Raw genomic sequence first — 13,210 nt, 5'->3', positions numbered from 1 at the left:
ACAGCCTTGCTGTTAAAGTGAAGGCATATTTTAAAATTATAGTGATTTTCCACTGTCTATTCTTTGCTGCTAACTTGTGAAAAAGGGAACAAGAAGCTCATCTCTTCATTCATGTACAGGGTTAGGTGAAAAGCTTAATCCTTCAGTGGTCAGCATTAAATGCTTCCTTCAAGTTTCCCAGCACCTACATCCTGTCATCAGCTTCTTGAATTGCAGACACAGCACCATCCCATCATTTTTCCATAAAACATTTGAAGATAAGTGTCACTGCGCAGACCTATTTCTCTCCAAGTCAGCTTCTAAAAGCACAGCACCCTCTAAAAGTATCGCAGAAAGCTCCAGTTGCTTACTTATCCTCACCAACAACCAAGCAGTGAGCTAGAAGAGAAGGAGAATCTAGATGCATTAGGAATCCTCAGAAATCTCTGTTCTCGTGACTTGGTACCTCTAATGATTTAGATACTGCCTATTGAAACTGATTGCAAAATCGATACTGTGGATCAAAGCTCCTTAAGAGCTTTATGCCCATCCTCGCACGGAAGAGTAATTGTCAGTGCTCTGAGCTTCTGTCCTGAAAGTCTAAATTAAGAACAAGCCTCTGGGCTGCTGCTAGGCCTGCAGTAGCCTCTCAGGCTTTGTCCTCCCTGTGTAACCAGCTGACCTGAGCTACCCCCAGAATACATATCCACTCTACCATCCTGTCAAAACAAATTACTAAATATCCGGAAGCACCACAGAGGAGACAGAAGGCAGGATCTTAGCAAAAGGTTGCTCTCCCATGCTTTCTGAAGAATTAAGGCAAACTTAAATGCTTTGGCAAGAGGGAAACATTCTCCCTTCCCCAAATGCTGCCCTGAGACTTGATCAGAAAGTAATCAGGTCTCCAGTGAGGAGAGGAAGTGAGATGTAAGGAGGCTGTACTGGAGCATCACTCCTATATCTAAGAAGTTCACCCAACACGCTGCACCATGTGCAGGCTTTGGGGAAGGGACTTGGAGGTCAGAATTTCCTGTTTGCACCATTCATGGTGGAGGCTAGGTACAGGCACAAACCAGGGAGGAAATTTGTTCAGGGAGTGAGCACTTAGAATCATAGAATCACAGAATATCCTGAGTTGGAAGGGACCCACAAGAATCATTGAGTCCAGCTCCTGACTTGATACCCCTTTATCCCTTTGATATGGTCTGAAGCGTGTGGGCAATGCCAGGTGCTTAATGAACATGGGGCTGCAGGAGCAGGTCACCCAGTCTCCATCTGCATCAGGAACGGCTCTGGGAGTCAACCTGGGCACTGGCTTTCCCTGTGCCACTCACTGCTAATGCCCAGAGCGTGGTGGCAGCTCTGGTGTCTCTGGGGTAGCTGTTCCCAGGCTCCACCATGGTTATGTACCTGCTTCTGCCTGCTGCTCTGTGGAGGAGCTTCTTGTGCTAGTGGGGGGATTCAATCTGGTGGTTAAACTGGCCTTTTATAAGTGCTGTACCTAGATGCCTTTGGGACAGCTGGGCGAGGAGGTGGGACAGGGCACTGAGGCTGGTTGAATAATAAAAGAATAGCTCCTGATTAAATCTGGGCTGATGTTCCTTAGGGAGCTAATACTGCCTTCTGTTACTGACATTTCTTTTTTGCTCATCACCTGCATCGCCCTCACTTCTCACATACTGTTTGCGCTAGCAATTCATGACAGCCTGCTCTGCTGCTTTCTTAGAGGGGTGTGTGCTGGATCTGAATCCATTAGTGCTTAATGAGCTAGATATTTAAAGCTTACCATTATTCTAAATGAATACACTCCAAATATATACAAATAAAAAGTAAGCTTGTTTAAAATGCCACTAAGTTAAGCTGATTCTACTTGCTTGAACTAATATCTCCATATAGTTCATCAGAACTAACCAAAATGTGTGGACATGGATGTTTCAGGAGAGAGAGATAATAATAAAGAAACCTCATTTCCATTTTTTAGAGTCCTAATTATCTTGACATTTAAGAGGGTACCAGCTTTCCAATAAAAATACAAATGAGGAAATTTCTTTAATGAGAGCGCGATATGCAAGGCCTTCTCAGAACTGTCCAAACTAATGCAGACTTGAATGTCAAATGCCTGTAAATACTGGAAAAATGGTTTGTGAAGAGTCATGGAGATTTACCAGAGCTGATGCTCTGAAAGGCTGTGATTTCCCCGTAACCTACCTAGTAGCTTTTGAACTTGGTGCCTGTTCTGACAGTTGGCAGAGAGGCAGAGGTAACAAAGACCTTGTGCTTTGACATATTTCTTGAAAACTGACAGGGCAATAAGGGAAGAAGCCAGCAGTCCTGAGGAGGAGGAGAGTTATCATGTGGGCATAAAATAGAAATTTGTAGGGAACAAAGCTGCATTAGTCCTACTGCTTGTAAAATATTTTGGTTTTCATTTACAATGAACTGTGCAAGCTGAGAGCAAGATCTGCCAGAAATTCATGTTTTGTTATTTTCTTAATGGTGATTTACAATTTACTGTATGCTTTGCCATTGCTTTGAGGAGACTTGATTGTTTTGTTTGATTTAGATGTAAGCTCAGTTACTTATTACCTGTGCAGTTTGGGGATACAACTCAGGCACTACTCTTTGGTCCTTTGCACCAGTTTTATGCCTTCATTTTGTTAAAGACTCCATAGTATATATTAAAAAGAAAAGCTGAATATATTTGAAACTTGCAAAGCAAATAAAATGTGGGGATAACAGAGGGCTTAATTCTTTTTTTCTTGGAGGAGGAAGGCCTGCCTTTTTTGTGTAATGAAATAATTTGGAAACATTCATAAGAAGGCCTCCGTACTGGAAATGGTCTTTGAACAGCTCAGTAGAGTAGACTCTGATGGTAAATCATGGTAAACCATGGAAATTGCCTGATCTCTGTGGGGCATTGAGGGAGGAGCAAAAGAACTGATAGCTACACATATTCTAGGAAAGATCATAACTTCCTAACCAGGTTATACACCCTCTTCCCTTTTTATGCAGCTAAAACACTAGTCTCTTTCTTGTAAATGAGGTCTCCTACAGTGGAGGCTGCTAGCTGAGAGTCTGAACTAAGAACACAGAATGAAAGACCAAAGAGCGAACCCTGTTTAATTAGAGTGAAAGATACACCCCCCCTTAAATCTTCCAATCCCAGTTCAGCAGAGTGTAGGGGTTATTAGCACTGAAAGGTCTGACTCAGTGACTTGGGTAAACGCAATGCTTGGCAGATGAAGTCATGTATAATTAATTCTTCTTTATTGCATTCTTTCCAATGTAATGACTTGTAGCGTTCGTGCTTGTAATAATTGATGTTTTCTGTATGCAGGAGCTTCAGGACAGCCAATTAAAGCAGTGGAGGTAGTAGCTGTGCAGCATCTCTAGCATCTGTGTATTACCAGTATGTGGGCTATAACTTTTTTTTTTCTTTTCTTTACTTGTTTCTAGTGCCTAAAACAGTATGTGCAGCTGGCAATTCAAGAAGGTTGTGGTTCTCCTATCACGTGTCCAGACATGGCATGCTTGAACCATGGGAACCTACAAGAAGCAGAGGTATCAACACTTTATTTTTTATTTTTTTTTTTAAATATAATCCCCCCAAACTTCTCTATCTACATAATAAATATGATCATACACTTTTTTTCTCCCTTTGATTACCTTTAATGAGCTTTTGGCAAGAAGCCTGACTGACAAGAGGAACTTGAAACAAACAGATGTTTTTCAAGAGTTTTGCTCCTTTTCACCTCCCTCTGTGCCTTGAGGAAAGGCTTACTGGGCATCCAGACAACCTCTGAATTACCCATGCAGGTGACTTAACTAGAATATTCTGTATGTCAGAGCTGCTGAACCTCCATTAGTACTGTCAGTTAAATCAGATTTGATTTAACTGCAAACACTGAAATTCTTGTACCTCTCTGAACTCAAGAGCAAGAACTCAAACTGATAGTACACAAGGCCAGGATTTCTTTGTGCATGTTTATGTTGGGCTGCAACAACCAATTTGCAGCCCAATATAAACGTGCAAGACTCTATGTAGTTATATGGAAAGCAAGGTATATGCACAGCACTGGTGGAACTAGGTTTTAAGAGATATGAGAAGTGTCTTCATTCCCAAAGCAGAGATGGGAGAGCTTAGGTGCTAAATGAGGGTTAGGCAGAGCTGTTTGCACGTCTGGCATGTGCACAATCTCCCAGCGTAACTGGAACGTTCAGTTTGAAAGTTGGAGGTGGAGAAACCAGAGGGAAAACATGCTCCTCAGACCTTCTTGCAACTGCTTGGGACAACGGGGCTCAAGGGGGCTGTAGATGGCTCCTGCCAGTTTGCCAGGTGGCCTCCAAGCAATGTTCAAGTAGCCTCCTGCCTGAATTAGGGCTGGTGTAAAGTTTCTGAGTTGGGCTTAGCGCCAAACCCGTGACACAGGGAGGAGCTGTTGGCAGCGTGGCTGGAACCCTCATCGGTGCCAGCTGTTCTGTACATCTAGAAGGCTGTGGAAAACTGCTGGCAAACGGGATGTTGCCCTGCGGCTGTTCTTGCTGGCTTGCTTTGTGAGGCAGGTAGGCCCCTGCTGGGCCTGGGAACATGAACAGGGAAATAAGAAAAAAAAGGCAGGAAAAAAAGGTGGCTAAGAGATTTAAGAGATTTTGGCTAGTTTTGTGCATTCTCTCTGCATTTGTTTGCAGGGTAATATCAAGGAGAATCAGATCTCCATCCTTGAACTGAACATATCTTCCGGGTTCCCTTGAGCCCTGCGTATACAGGTGACATAACTGTGGCAGAAGTATATAATCCTATTCAAATGCAATCAGTGGCAATGCAATTCCCAATACCAAAAATGCCTTTTTATCCAGAAAAATTCAGGATCTCCTCTCCAGCATGCATTTGAAATGTTGTGCTTAGCTGAATCAGGGCCTGGTTTTGGCTAAATCCAGGTATTGTGGAAAGTAGCCAGCTGTTTCACTTGCTTCTTTCTTCTGCATAGATACAGAGAGGACATAGCAATGTCCGTCCCACCTGTTGCACCAGATTGGAAGCAAGAATGCATGTTTTTAAAGAAACTTAACAAATCGTAGGAAGAATTCTGCTCTGTTAAGATGGGGTTATAATGCTATAGGAATAATGGAGATATACTTCCCCTCAGTAAAGCAGGAAGATGCTCCAGGGCATGTATTAATGGACCGTTAACTTAATCCTTGGGTGCTTTTTGGGCTAAAGGCAGAATGACTAAACAGTTCAAATGTGCATTAGTGTCCTGTGGATGAATGAATGTTCTGATGCTCCCTTTTGGCGATGCACTTGAAGTGCAGACCTTCCGCTTGAAAAGCAAACAGTCCCCCAACCTAGTTAAAATGGACTGTTTATGTATTTTACCAAACACCTAGTTCTTTAAGGAAGAAAACCCACCAAAACCCCAGGAACAATAGAAAGAACAGTTTGTTAATAATCCAAAAGATTATTATGTAAGCTACAGATTATGTATGAGCTCTCTCTATTCTTTTTTCTTCTTTATAAAGGCTGTTCCATGTGAAAATGTGGCCTTTAAAAGCTGTTATTTAAAAGCCAGAACCTTATTCATGTGATAGAGGATGTGCTTAAATATGGCTATTGTTTGACATGGAAATATTATTTAGAATTACAGTTTATTCATTATAAGCTCTAAAACTCCTGGTGTAAAAGTATGAGCCTTCTTACCTCTGGAAGGTCTGGATGTTTGGTCTCTGACTTCTGTCAGGAAAAGGTTCCTCACCAGTACAGTGCCATGAGCATGACATGTTGTCTGTAGCAGGGGGGAAAAAACGATCTTTTTTTCCCCCTATGTTAGCATCAGGGTTTTGAAAAAGTGTGTTTTTCATGTCATGTCCATTCCGGACTCTGCTGTGACTGACATTCACCAAATACAATTACAGTTTGGAGAAAAAATAGCAGTTGAAACTGTCTTTGTTTTGAATGTGGTGTTAAATTGGTTCCTATACTTTGGGCTAAATTGTGTCTAATTATATTAGCTAACACAGTTGATTTGTTTGCTTTTTAAATGCCTTTTGCCCTAGCCTGCGCAAGGGAGATAAGGTGAACTTAGGCATAATTTGAAGTGAAAGAAAGCGTTTCCATTGACTTCAGTGCATTTTGGATTGAGCTCTCTTCATTAAGGAAACTGCACAATTAATAACAAAGCTTAGAAGCAATTCATAACACATTATAGCTATGAAAGTTCCTCTACTTCCCTTTCTCCTTATTCAAGGTGTGTAACATTTCTTCAGTGCTTTCCAGTAACCTGTTTTTCTTCATTGTGAATTAAGTCTGTTTTATCTTCTTGGTAAAATTCTTCAGAGTTTCTCTTTTTTGGTACTAAATTATGAGAGCCTTTTCATAGCTCTTGCCTTGAGTCCGAGACACTTCTCATATTGCTTTCAGGGGTGAAGAGGGGAAAAAACTGCGGTTAACATTTTAAACAGGGAATAGAATTTCTTCCTGTATGTCTCATGAAGAAATGAGCAAGTGTGAATGACAGGAATGTATCTCTGAAACAACTGAATGTTTAATCAGTGTCTGGGAAGTAAACTGCTTATTCATGGACTATAGGAGATGTTGCGAGTTAAGGCTTGACTTTTGGTGGGCTAGAAGACTCTGTCTCACTGGACCTCAGACGAAAATGTTCCAGGTTTTCATTCTTAAAAAACTTAAAATGAAAAGTTGTTTGAACTAGAAAATTGAAGTTTTCAGTACATTGAAAACATGTTTTCTGAAACCCGTGTGTTTGGTTGTTTTTTATTTTTACATTAACAAAATCTAGTTGAAACTCCTACGTTCCCCAGCAGTTTTTTTTTGTTGTTGTTGTTTTTTTGTTTTGACAAACAGTGCATTCAAACAGAACTTGTTCCACTGGAGTGCTTGAAATCAAGTGCAATCCTAGGTCATATCTTGTCCTGTTGCATCAATATAGCAGCTGCTTGTAAAATAGCTGGTGTTAACTAGAAATAAATGGGTGTTGGTGGTGGGAAGGCAATGGTTTTGGCTACAGACTCTGTTTCAAATACACGCACAAAAAAATGGAAATTTTAAAAGCAATCTTGTTAAACAAAATGTTTGTCCTTTCAAGCTCTAATAGTACAATAAACAAAGATGATTCAGATTCATTCCTGGAAGGAGAAGGTAGAAGGAACATCATATGTTAATGCAGTTCTCTTTAACCATGCAGACTTCTTCTGTCTAGAATTTTCCTGTCTCTCTTGGGAATTTGCTCCATTGATTTAATTGGACTAGTTAATATCCCTAATCTAAATAAGGGGAAATTTATTATAGTTTGAAATGGTTTTACTTGGTGCAAATCCAGTCACCAGTGTAAGCTGTGAATCAGAGTAAGTCTCAACTGCATACAGGGTTTTCTAATGCAGTACTCACTTGGGTACTGTCTAGGGGATTGTGCTTTGCTATTTCTGATTCCTGTACTGTTTGAAGATCATAATGTTGATGCCAATGATCTATTTATACAAAATCTGTGCAGCAGGCAGTAAAGAAGATACTGATTTGGGCTTTTCTGTTGCCTCCTAAGTTTGGTAGAGAGATTTAACCCTTCGCACGCAGTGCAAATTCTTCTCATTGTCCCTCTGTGTAAATCTACAGTCTACACCAGTGCCAAACTGACAGAGGGTTGTCAGCGCTTTACAAAGTGGTGCTGAAATGGGACAGTGACCCAGATCTTAGAATTCTTAATTGCGTTATATTCCATACATAGCTGAATAAAAATCCCATTGGGAGTCAGTTTAAAATAAGAGTTTTATTTTTAATTTCAAAATTGGTTTACATTTTGCTAGAGGCGATTGAAATGGTAAAATGAGGAGGAAGGTGAAAGAATGTTGCAGGCCAACCTATCTTTTTCAGGGTTAAAATTAAAATTTTTGTTCTTATTTACTCAATTTAAATAAATCAAAGGGGAGCCAATGAGAGAGTCTTAATGTTGTTTTTATTTGTCACTAAATAAGAGAAGAGCTCCTTAATGGAGAAAATGAGTAATGTAATATTTCATGATGACTCTAGTGAGCATGGTAGCTGATGAAGAAAGGTGTGGGTGTAATTTCTAACAACAAAGAGACTGAATCCCCATACCCCTTTCAAAAGCAAACCACAGCCCAAGTTAAAACTGTTTTGCACTCCTTGCAAAACTAGACAGTGCCTTGATGAGTGGGACGTTTGCAGAGGTGGGCAATGCAGCCCTTCGCAAGTGGCAGTTGCTGCTGCCAGTGCAGGATCATAGAATCATAGAACAGTTTGGGTTGGAACGGACCTTCAAAGATCATCTAGTGCAGCCCCTCTGCAATGAGCAGGGACATCTTCGACTAGACCAGGTTGCTCTGAGCCCCCTTCAGGATCTGCCCTTGCTGCATGTCTGCGAAAGTAAGAAAGGGAGAAGCACTTGTCCTGGTGAACTTCCCTCCCTTGGCATTGTTGAGGTTTGATTCATATGGGTGTGAAAGGAAGTTAAGATCTATTCAGTTTTCTTGATTGCCTCCTTGCACCTCCCTTGAAAGCCGAAGAATAGGTGGAGCCATGATTTTCACTTTCCACTGTGGTAGCCAGTGTTTAAAAACAGAGGAGTTGTTCTTCCTTGGTTCCTGGTTACTGCACTGGCCAGATTACAAGAAACAGTCCGCCCCTGTGTAAACTGAACCCAATTATTTCAAACCCTTTCATTTTCCTTCCTTTGCTTTTTGTTCTCATGTAGTAACAGCACCCCTAGTTATTGTACCATGTTGGGCAGTCTTTTTGGACACTTGGCAAGGGTCCAGGTGGAGCCTTTTGTGGCGGTGAGCCTTCAAAATTTTGCTATTTTCCCATGGATATTTTTACTTCAGGTGAAAGTTGCTGTTCTTAGTGAGAGCTCTTAAGTGTTCTTGTGCTCCATGACAAGAGTACGGTGACTCCAGACATGTATAGAAAACTAGGAAACTTATTTCAACTCCCAATATTTTGATAAGTCTCAGACAAACATCTTTGCAGGAGAGGGCAGTCCTTGCCTCTCATTTTCTTCAAAGACTTTTATTGTAATGTTAACCCAATATTCATTTTAAAAAGCCCACAAACTTGTCCTGTTGCATTTCTCGCTGCATTGAATAATATCGTAGCCTAAACTAGGAAACACCTCATTTCTGATGTGCTTGTGGTCTTTCTCTTTTGGCCCTTTGCCATCTGCCAGGTTGCTGCTTTGCTTCCACCCCAGATCTCCATCCTCCATCCAGACCAGGGATGTGTGCGGTTGTACAGGAGAGAAGGTGTTTGGGGTGGACTCCTGAGTGGGGCTGGAGAAGTTTTCTGAAGATTAATATTTAGGTTCTGATGCTAAGTGGGAGGAGATAAAAGTCTAATCCCTTTACCATGCATACAGCTGTCCTTCTTGATTAAGTGTAAATGAGGTTAGGAGTTCACTGAGGAAAGGATTTTCTGATTTTTGAGGGAGATGTGATACTCAGGTTTCATTTTCCTCAGCTGAGTTTGCACATATGTAACCTGATGTGTCACGGAATTCAGGCAGCAGCAGATTGTACATTCCCTTCCTCAGGCTTAAAGGCACTTAAATTTGTGAGGGGCTTTGGCTCAGCACCTCTTAGGTCAGCTTCCACGTGGGTGCTATGAGGAGCTGGTCTTTCAAAGCCTGAAGAAGAGGCTGCTTAGGAAGAAGAGTGGGGCTGAGTGAAACCGGTGGGGAAGGCTGGTGTGGTAAGATCAGGTTTTTCAATAGGAGAAAGGGAAGCTGTCAGCACTGACTCTGCTTCCTATTGAAATCTGCAATAAAACTCTTAACTCTGCTCACACCATAATAAAAAAGTCTGATTTTTATTACGTGAGGAATTCTGGGCTTAATAGAACTGCCCTTGGAAAACTGTTTGTTAAAAGCAAGAACAAGGCCAGAAAGACCCCAGACAACAATTCGCTCAAGTGGCGTTTACAGCATTGACACCCTCTATTTTAATATAGATGTAGTCAAGTAAAATTTAAAGCAGTTGCCAATGCTCACTCAGCTAGAGAAAGGCAGATGACTCTTTTTGTGTTCCAAACTCTGTTTAGATTTGGAGCTGCCCTGGAGGGGAGTGGACAGTACTGAAATGATGTGTCTTGTGGGTTTTACATAGCTTTGTTGGTTGGCTTCATTCTTTGCTGAAGCTGCTGAACTTCACTGTTTTTTTTACCCTGTTTAAGTTATTCTTTGTTTTCCAAGAGTGTTTTCAGCTGACTTCTGATGAACAGGTGAAAAGTTTTCCAGGAAGCTCTCTATGTCTTACAGTCATATTAATGTAATATTTTTTAGCCATGCAAATACTTTCATATTAAAAATAGCTTACACCCTGGATTCAGAAACTGAATGAGAACAGTACTTTGACGCAGGGCAGACTTACTAGATTAAGAATATGCTTTGTAAAGGTTTGTTGGTGTTTCTCATTTTGAGATTAAATCCTTTGATTTCTCCAACTGTAAGTCTTTTAAGCATCTTTGAACACTTAAATATCAACATCAGTTGGATTATTTTTTGCGTGACATTAGTTTAGGTCAAATAAATGATCCAAACATCTTATTCAAAATGCGATTTCAATTCCAACTGATTTGAGATATTAATAATTTCATATTTTATAATATACAAATTGATATATTATTTTTTCCATCTACAAAAGCAAATGTATTCACAGCATGATATTGAATATATATTGACTTTTTTTGTCTTTGCATTTCCTCTCACAATTATGTGTCACACAACCCAGAAGGACAGCAAGGGCCAGTGTCCACTTCACTGAGGGCAAAATGTTGTCTTTTACAGTAATCTGTAGGACTGTGGTGAGATACTGGATGTGAGAGTTGAGAGCCCTTCACTTTGAAGCTGTCAGTTCTACACAGTCTCAAAGTCCTTCAGATGACCAAGTCTTGTATTATTATTAGTCTAGGTTTATTTTCAGTAAAAGAGAAAGACATTTTCCGTGCTGGTACAATATAACAAACGGATCAAATAACAAGAATGCTCTCAGATTCTGAGTCCAACAAACATGTGGCTCCTGAAGTGTCTGAAGTTTCTTTTGTGCCCTCCTTCCCCCCCCCGCCCCTTACCCTACATGCAGGTTTTCTTGTCAGTTTTAAATAGGGTACTTGTTTTTCTTACCTAGATTGTTAATTGGAGATTAGAGCATTTAGCCTTTTAGGCTGCTTGTTTAATTATGGTAGTGTGTAAAATCTATCAGCAAAGCCTGTTTGTCTGCGCCAACTAAATTTATTAGCTTCAGTCCATTTCCCAGTGGACTGGTGTGTGTCTAAGGCAAATTCCAACATCAATGGCACTGACTGTCTTGGCCAAAAATCCACAAAGTGAATACAAAATGGAAACCAGACTAGCTTTTAGGTTCCTGAGAGCTAACTGACTGCTGCCATTAAGACTGAGAGACATGAATCAGAAACCATTTATTTGAGCTGTATTCTGAACACAATGTGCATGAACACAGTGCTGCAGTCTCCAAGGCTGGCAAGCTGTCACCCTTCATTACATTAAACCAATGTGAAGTAACACTGAGAAGCCTGAAGTAAATACAGAACCCACAGAGAAGGCTTTCCTAGGTATGGTAGGAAAGATGTGAGCTGAACTACTGGGCTGTGTGGCTGAAATAGGAGAGGTCAAGAACTACTTTAGGTTTTAGAGAAGGAAGTCAAAGTACGGAGGAACATGGTGGTGAAAGCAAGCAGGAAGTAAAGGTGCATGTGAGAGCCAGCTCAGGAGAGCAGGCATGTAGAACAGGGTACTTACTAATTTTTTTCAGGTCTGTGTTTCTAATGCTTTTTCTGTGTGTTTGTTTCTCATTTCAGATTGCCTGTTTGGTGCCTATTGAGCAGTTTGAGCTATACAAGAGGCTGAAATTTGAACGAGGTACAAACCTTTTGGTTTCTATTACCTTCCTTTTTAAAGCATCAGTGGGGGCAGCAGTATTACATACTACAAAGACAAAGCCTGTTGGATAAGTTAAGGAAGAGACTGAGAAGATGTCTTTGTTTTGAAATAGTTTAAGAGCAACCAGTAGGTCTGACTGTGCTCCACAGACAAATTTGAAATCATTTCAGTGGAGCAGAGTCAACGGAGTGGCATCTTACTGAAATACCATGCTTTTACTCATGCGTGTAGGCAACACTCTCAGATTGTGTGCTTGAGGCTCCATCGTTTTTCCCACAGCATGCTCATCGTGTGTCCTTGAGGTGGCGGTCATATTGGTAGAACTAGACAAGGTGCTAGAGGCTGGTACAGGGCCCACACTATCCTTTCATACATCCATAGACATCTTCAGAACTTCCGGGGGAGACAGACCCTGTGATGTGATGGGGATTTTTGCAAACATCCCTGCAAGAGAGCTTTTCTTATGTAGAAGCCTCATGTGCTCTCATCTAGTACAACTGATCTTTTCCCTGAGGGATAACTGGACCCCTCTTTACTGGATAAAGCCTATTAGTAAAGAAGTTTGAAGGTCTTGCTGATGCCAATCTTTCCTATGCCAGAGGCCAGCCTTCAGCTTCAGGAGATGGTTCCTTGCCAAGCCTGACGAAGAAACTTGCTAGTCAGAAAGATGAGGTCCCACACTGGTTTTAAAGACTGAGACCAACCTGAAAGTCTCAGTTGGAAGTTGCAGCATTTTTCAAAGAACTGACTGTGGTAGCTCGCAGGGTAGTGTATCTGGGGCTGATTTGCCTTGACTCTGCCTGTTTTCAAACTTTCCTTGAAAGATTGTATTAGTGTTATTGCTATGCATGCATGCTTACATGCAGGTGGATTGGGAATGTGTGTGAAAATGCAGAGGCTCATAAAAGTTAGGCACAGTAATGCACCTGAAAAGATGGTCAGATAGAAGAATATTTGTGTTTTTACAGAATTTTCTCTGGCATGAGTCACGATGAATGACCATGAAGTACAAAATCTGCAGAATGAGTATACCGAAGTATGCCTCATAGTTCATGGGCAGATGCAGAGTGTAGCCAAGATTTTCAGGCACTTAGGCCAAAAAAGAAAGAAAATCCCAAACTGTGCTTTCATTTTTTATTTCTCTCTTCTGTTTTACCTTCTTCTCATTTACCCTTGTTTCCTTAGGAAGTCCCTCTAGTTTGTAAGTCGCTTGTCTACAGTCCTAAACAGTGAAAATCAGAGCTTGTTAAATCACCATATTGAAGGGTTAAGAAAGAGACGTGTTCTTGCAATACATTATGCAAAAC

At 41.0% G+C, this 13,210-nt stretch overlaps 1 protein-coding gene across 3 annotated transcripts in view; it reads left to right on the top strand.

Annotated features, from left to right (window-relative positions):
- Positions 1 to 13,210, top strand: part of RNF144B (ring finger protein 144B) — a 98,942-nt gene that overhangs the window by 69,844 nt on the left and 15,888 nt on the right. For all 3 annotated transcript variants that reach the window (XM_065055211.1, XM_005506020.3, XM_021292307.2), the window contains 2 exons: positions 3,436 to 3,540; positions 11,822 to 11,882. In XM_065055211.1, coding sequence (XP_064911283.1) covers positions 3,436 to 3,540; positions 11,822 to 11,882 — 166 coding nt within the window. The remainder of the gene's footprint in view (positions 1 to 3,435; positions 3,541 to 11,821; positions 11,883 to 13,210) is intronic.

This window comes from Columba livia, chromosome 2, assembly GCF_036013475.1.
Source record: "Columba livia isolate bColLiv1 breed racing homer chromosome 2, bColLiv1.pat.W.v2, whole genome shotgun sequence".
In the NCBI taxonomy this organism is placed as follows: domain Eukaryota; kingdom Metazoa; phylum Chordata; class Aves; order Columbiformes; family Columbidae; genus Columba; species Columba livia.
This window is presented reverse-complemented; position numbering and strand designations above follow the sequence as displayed.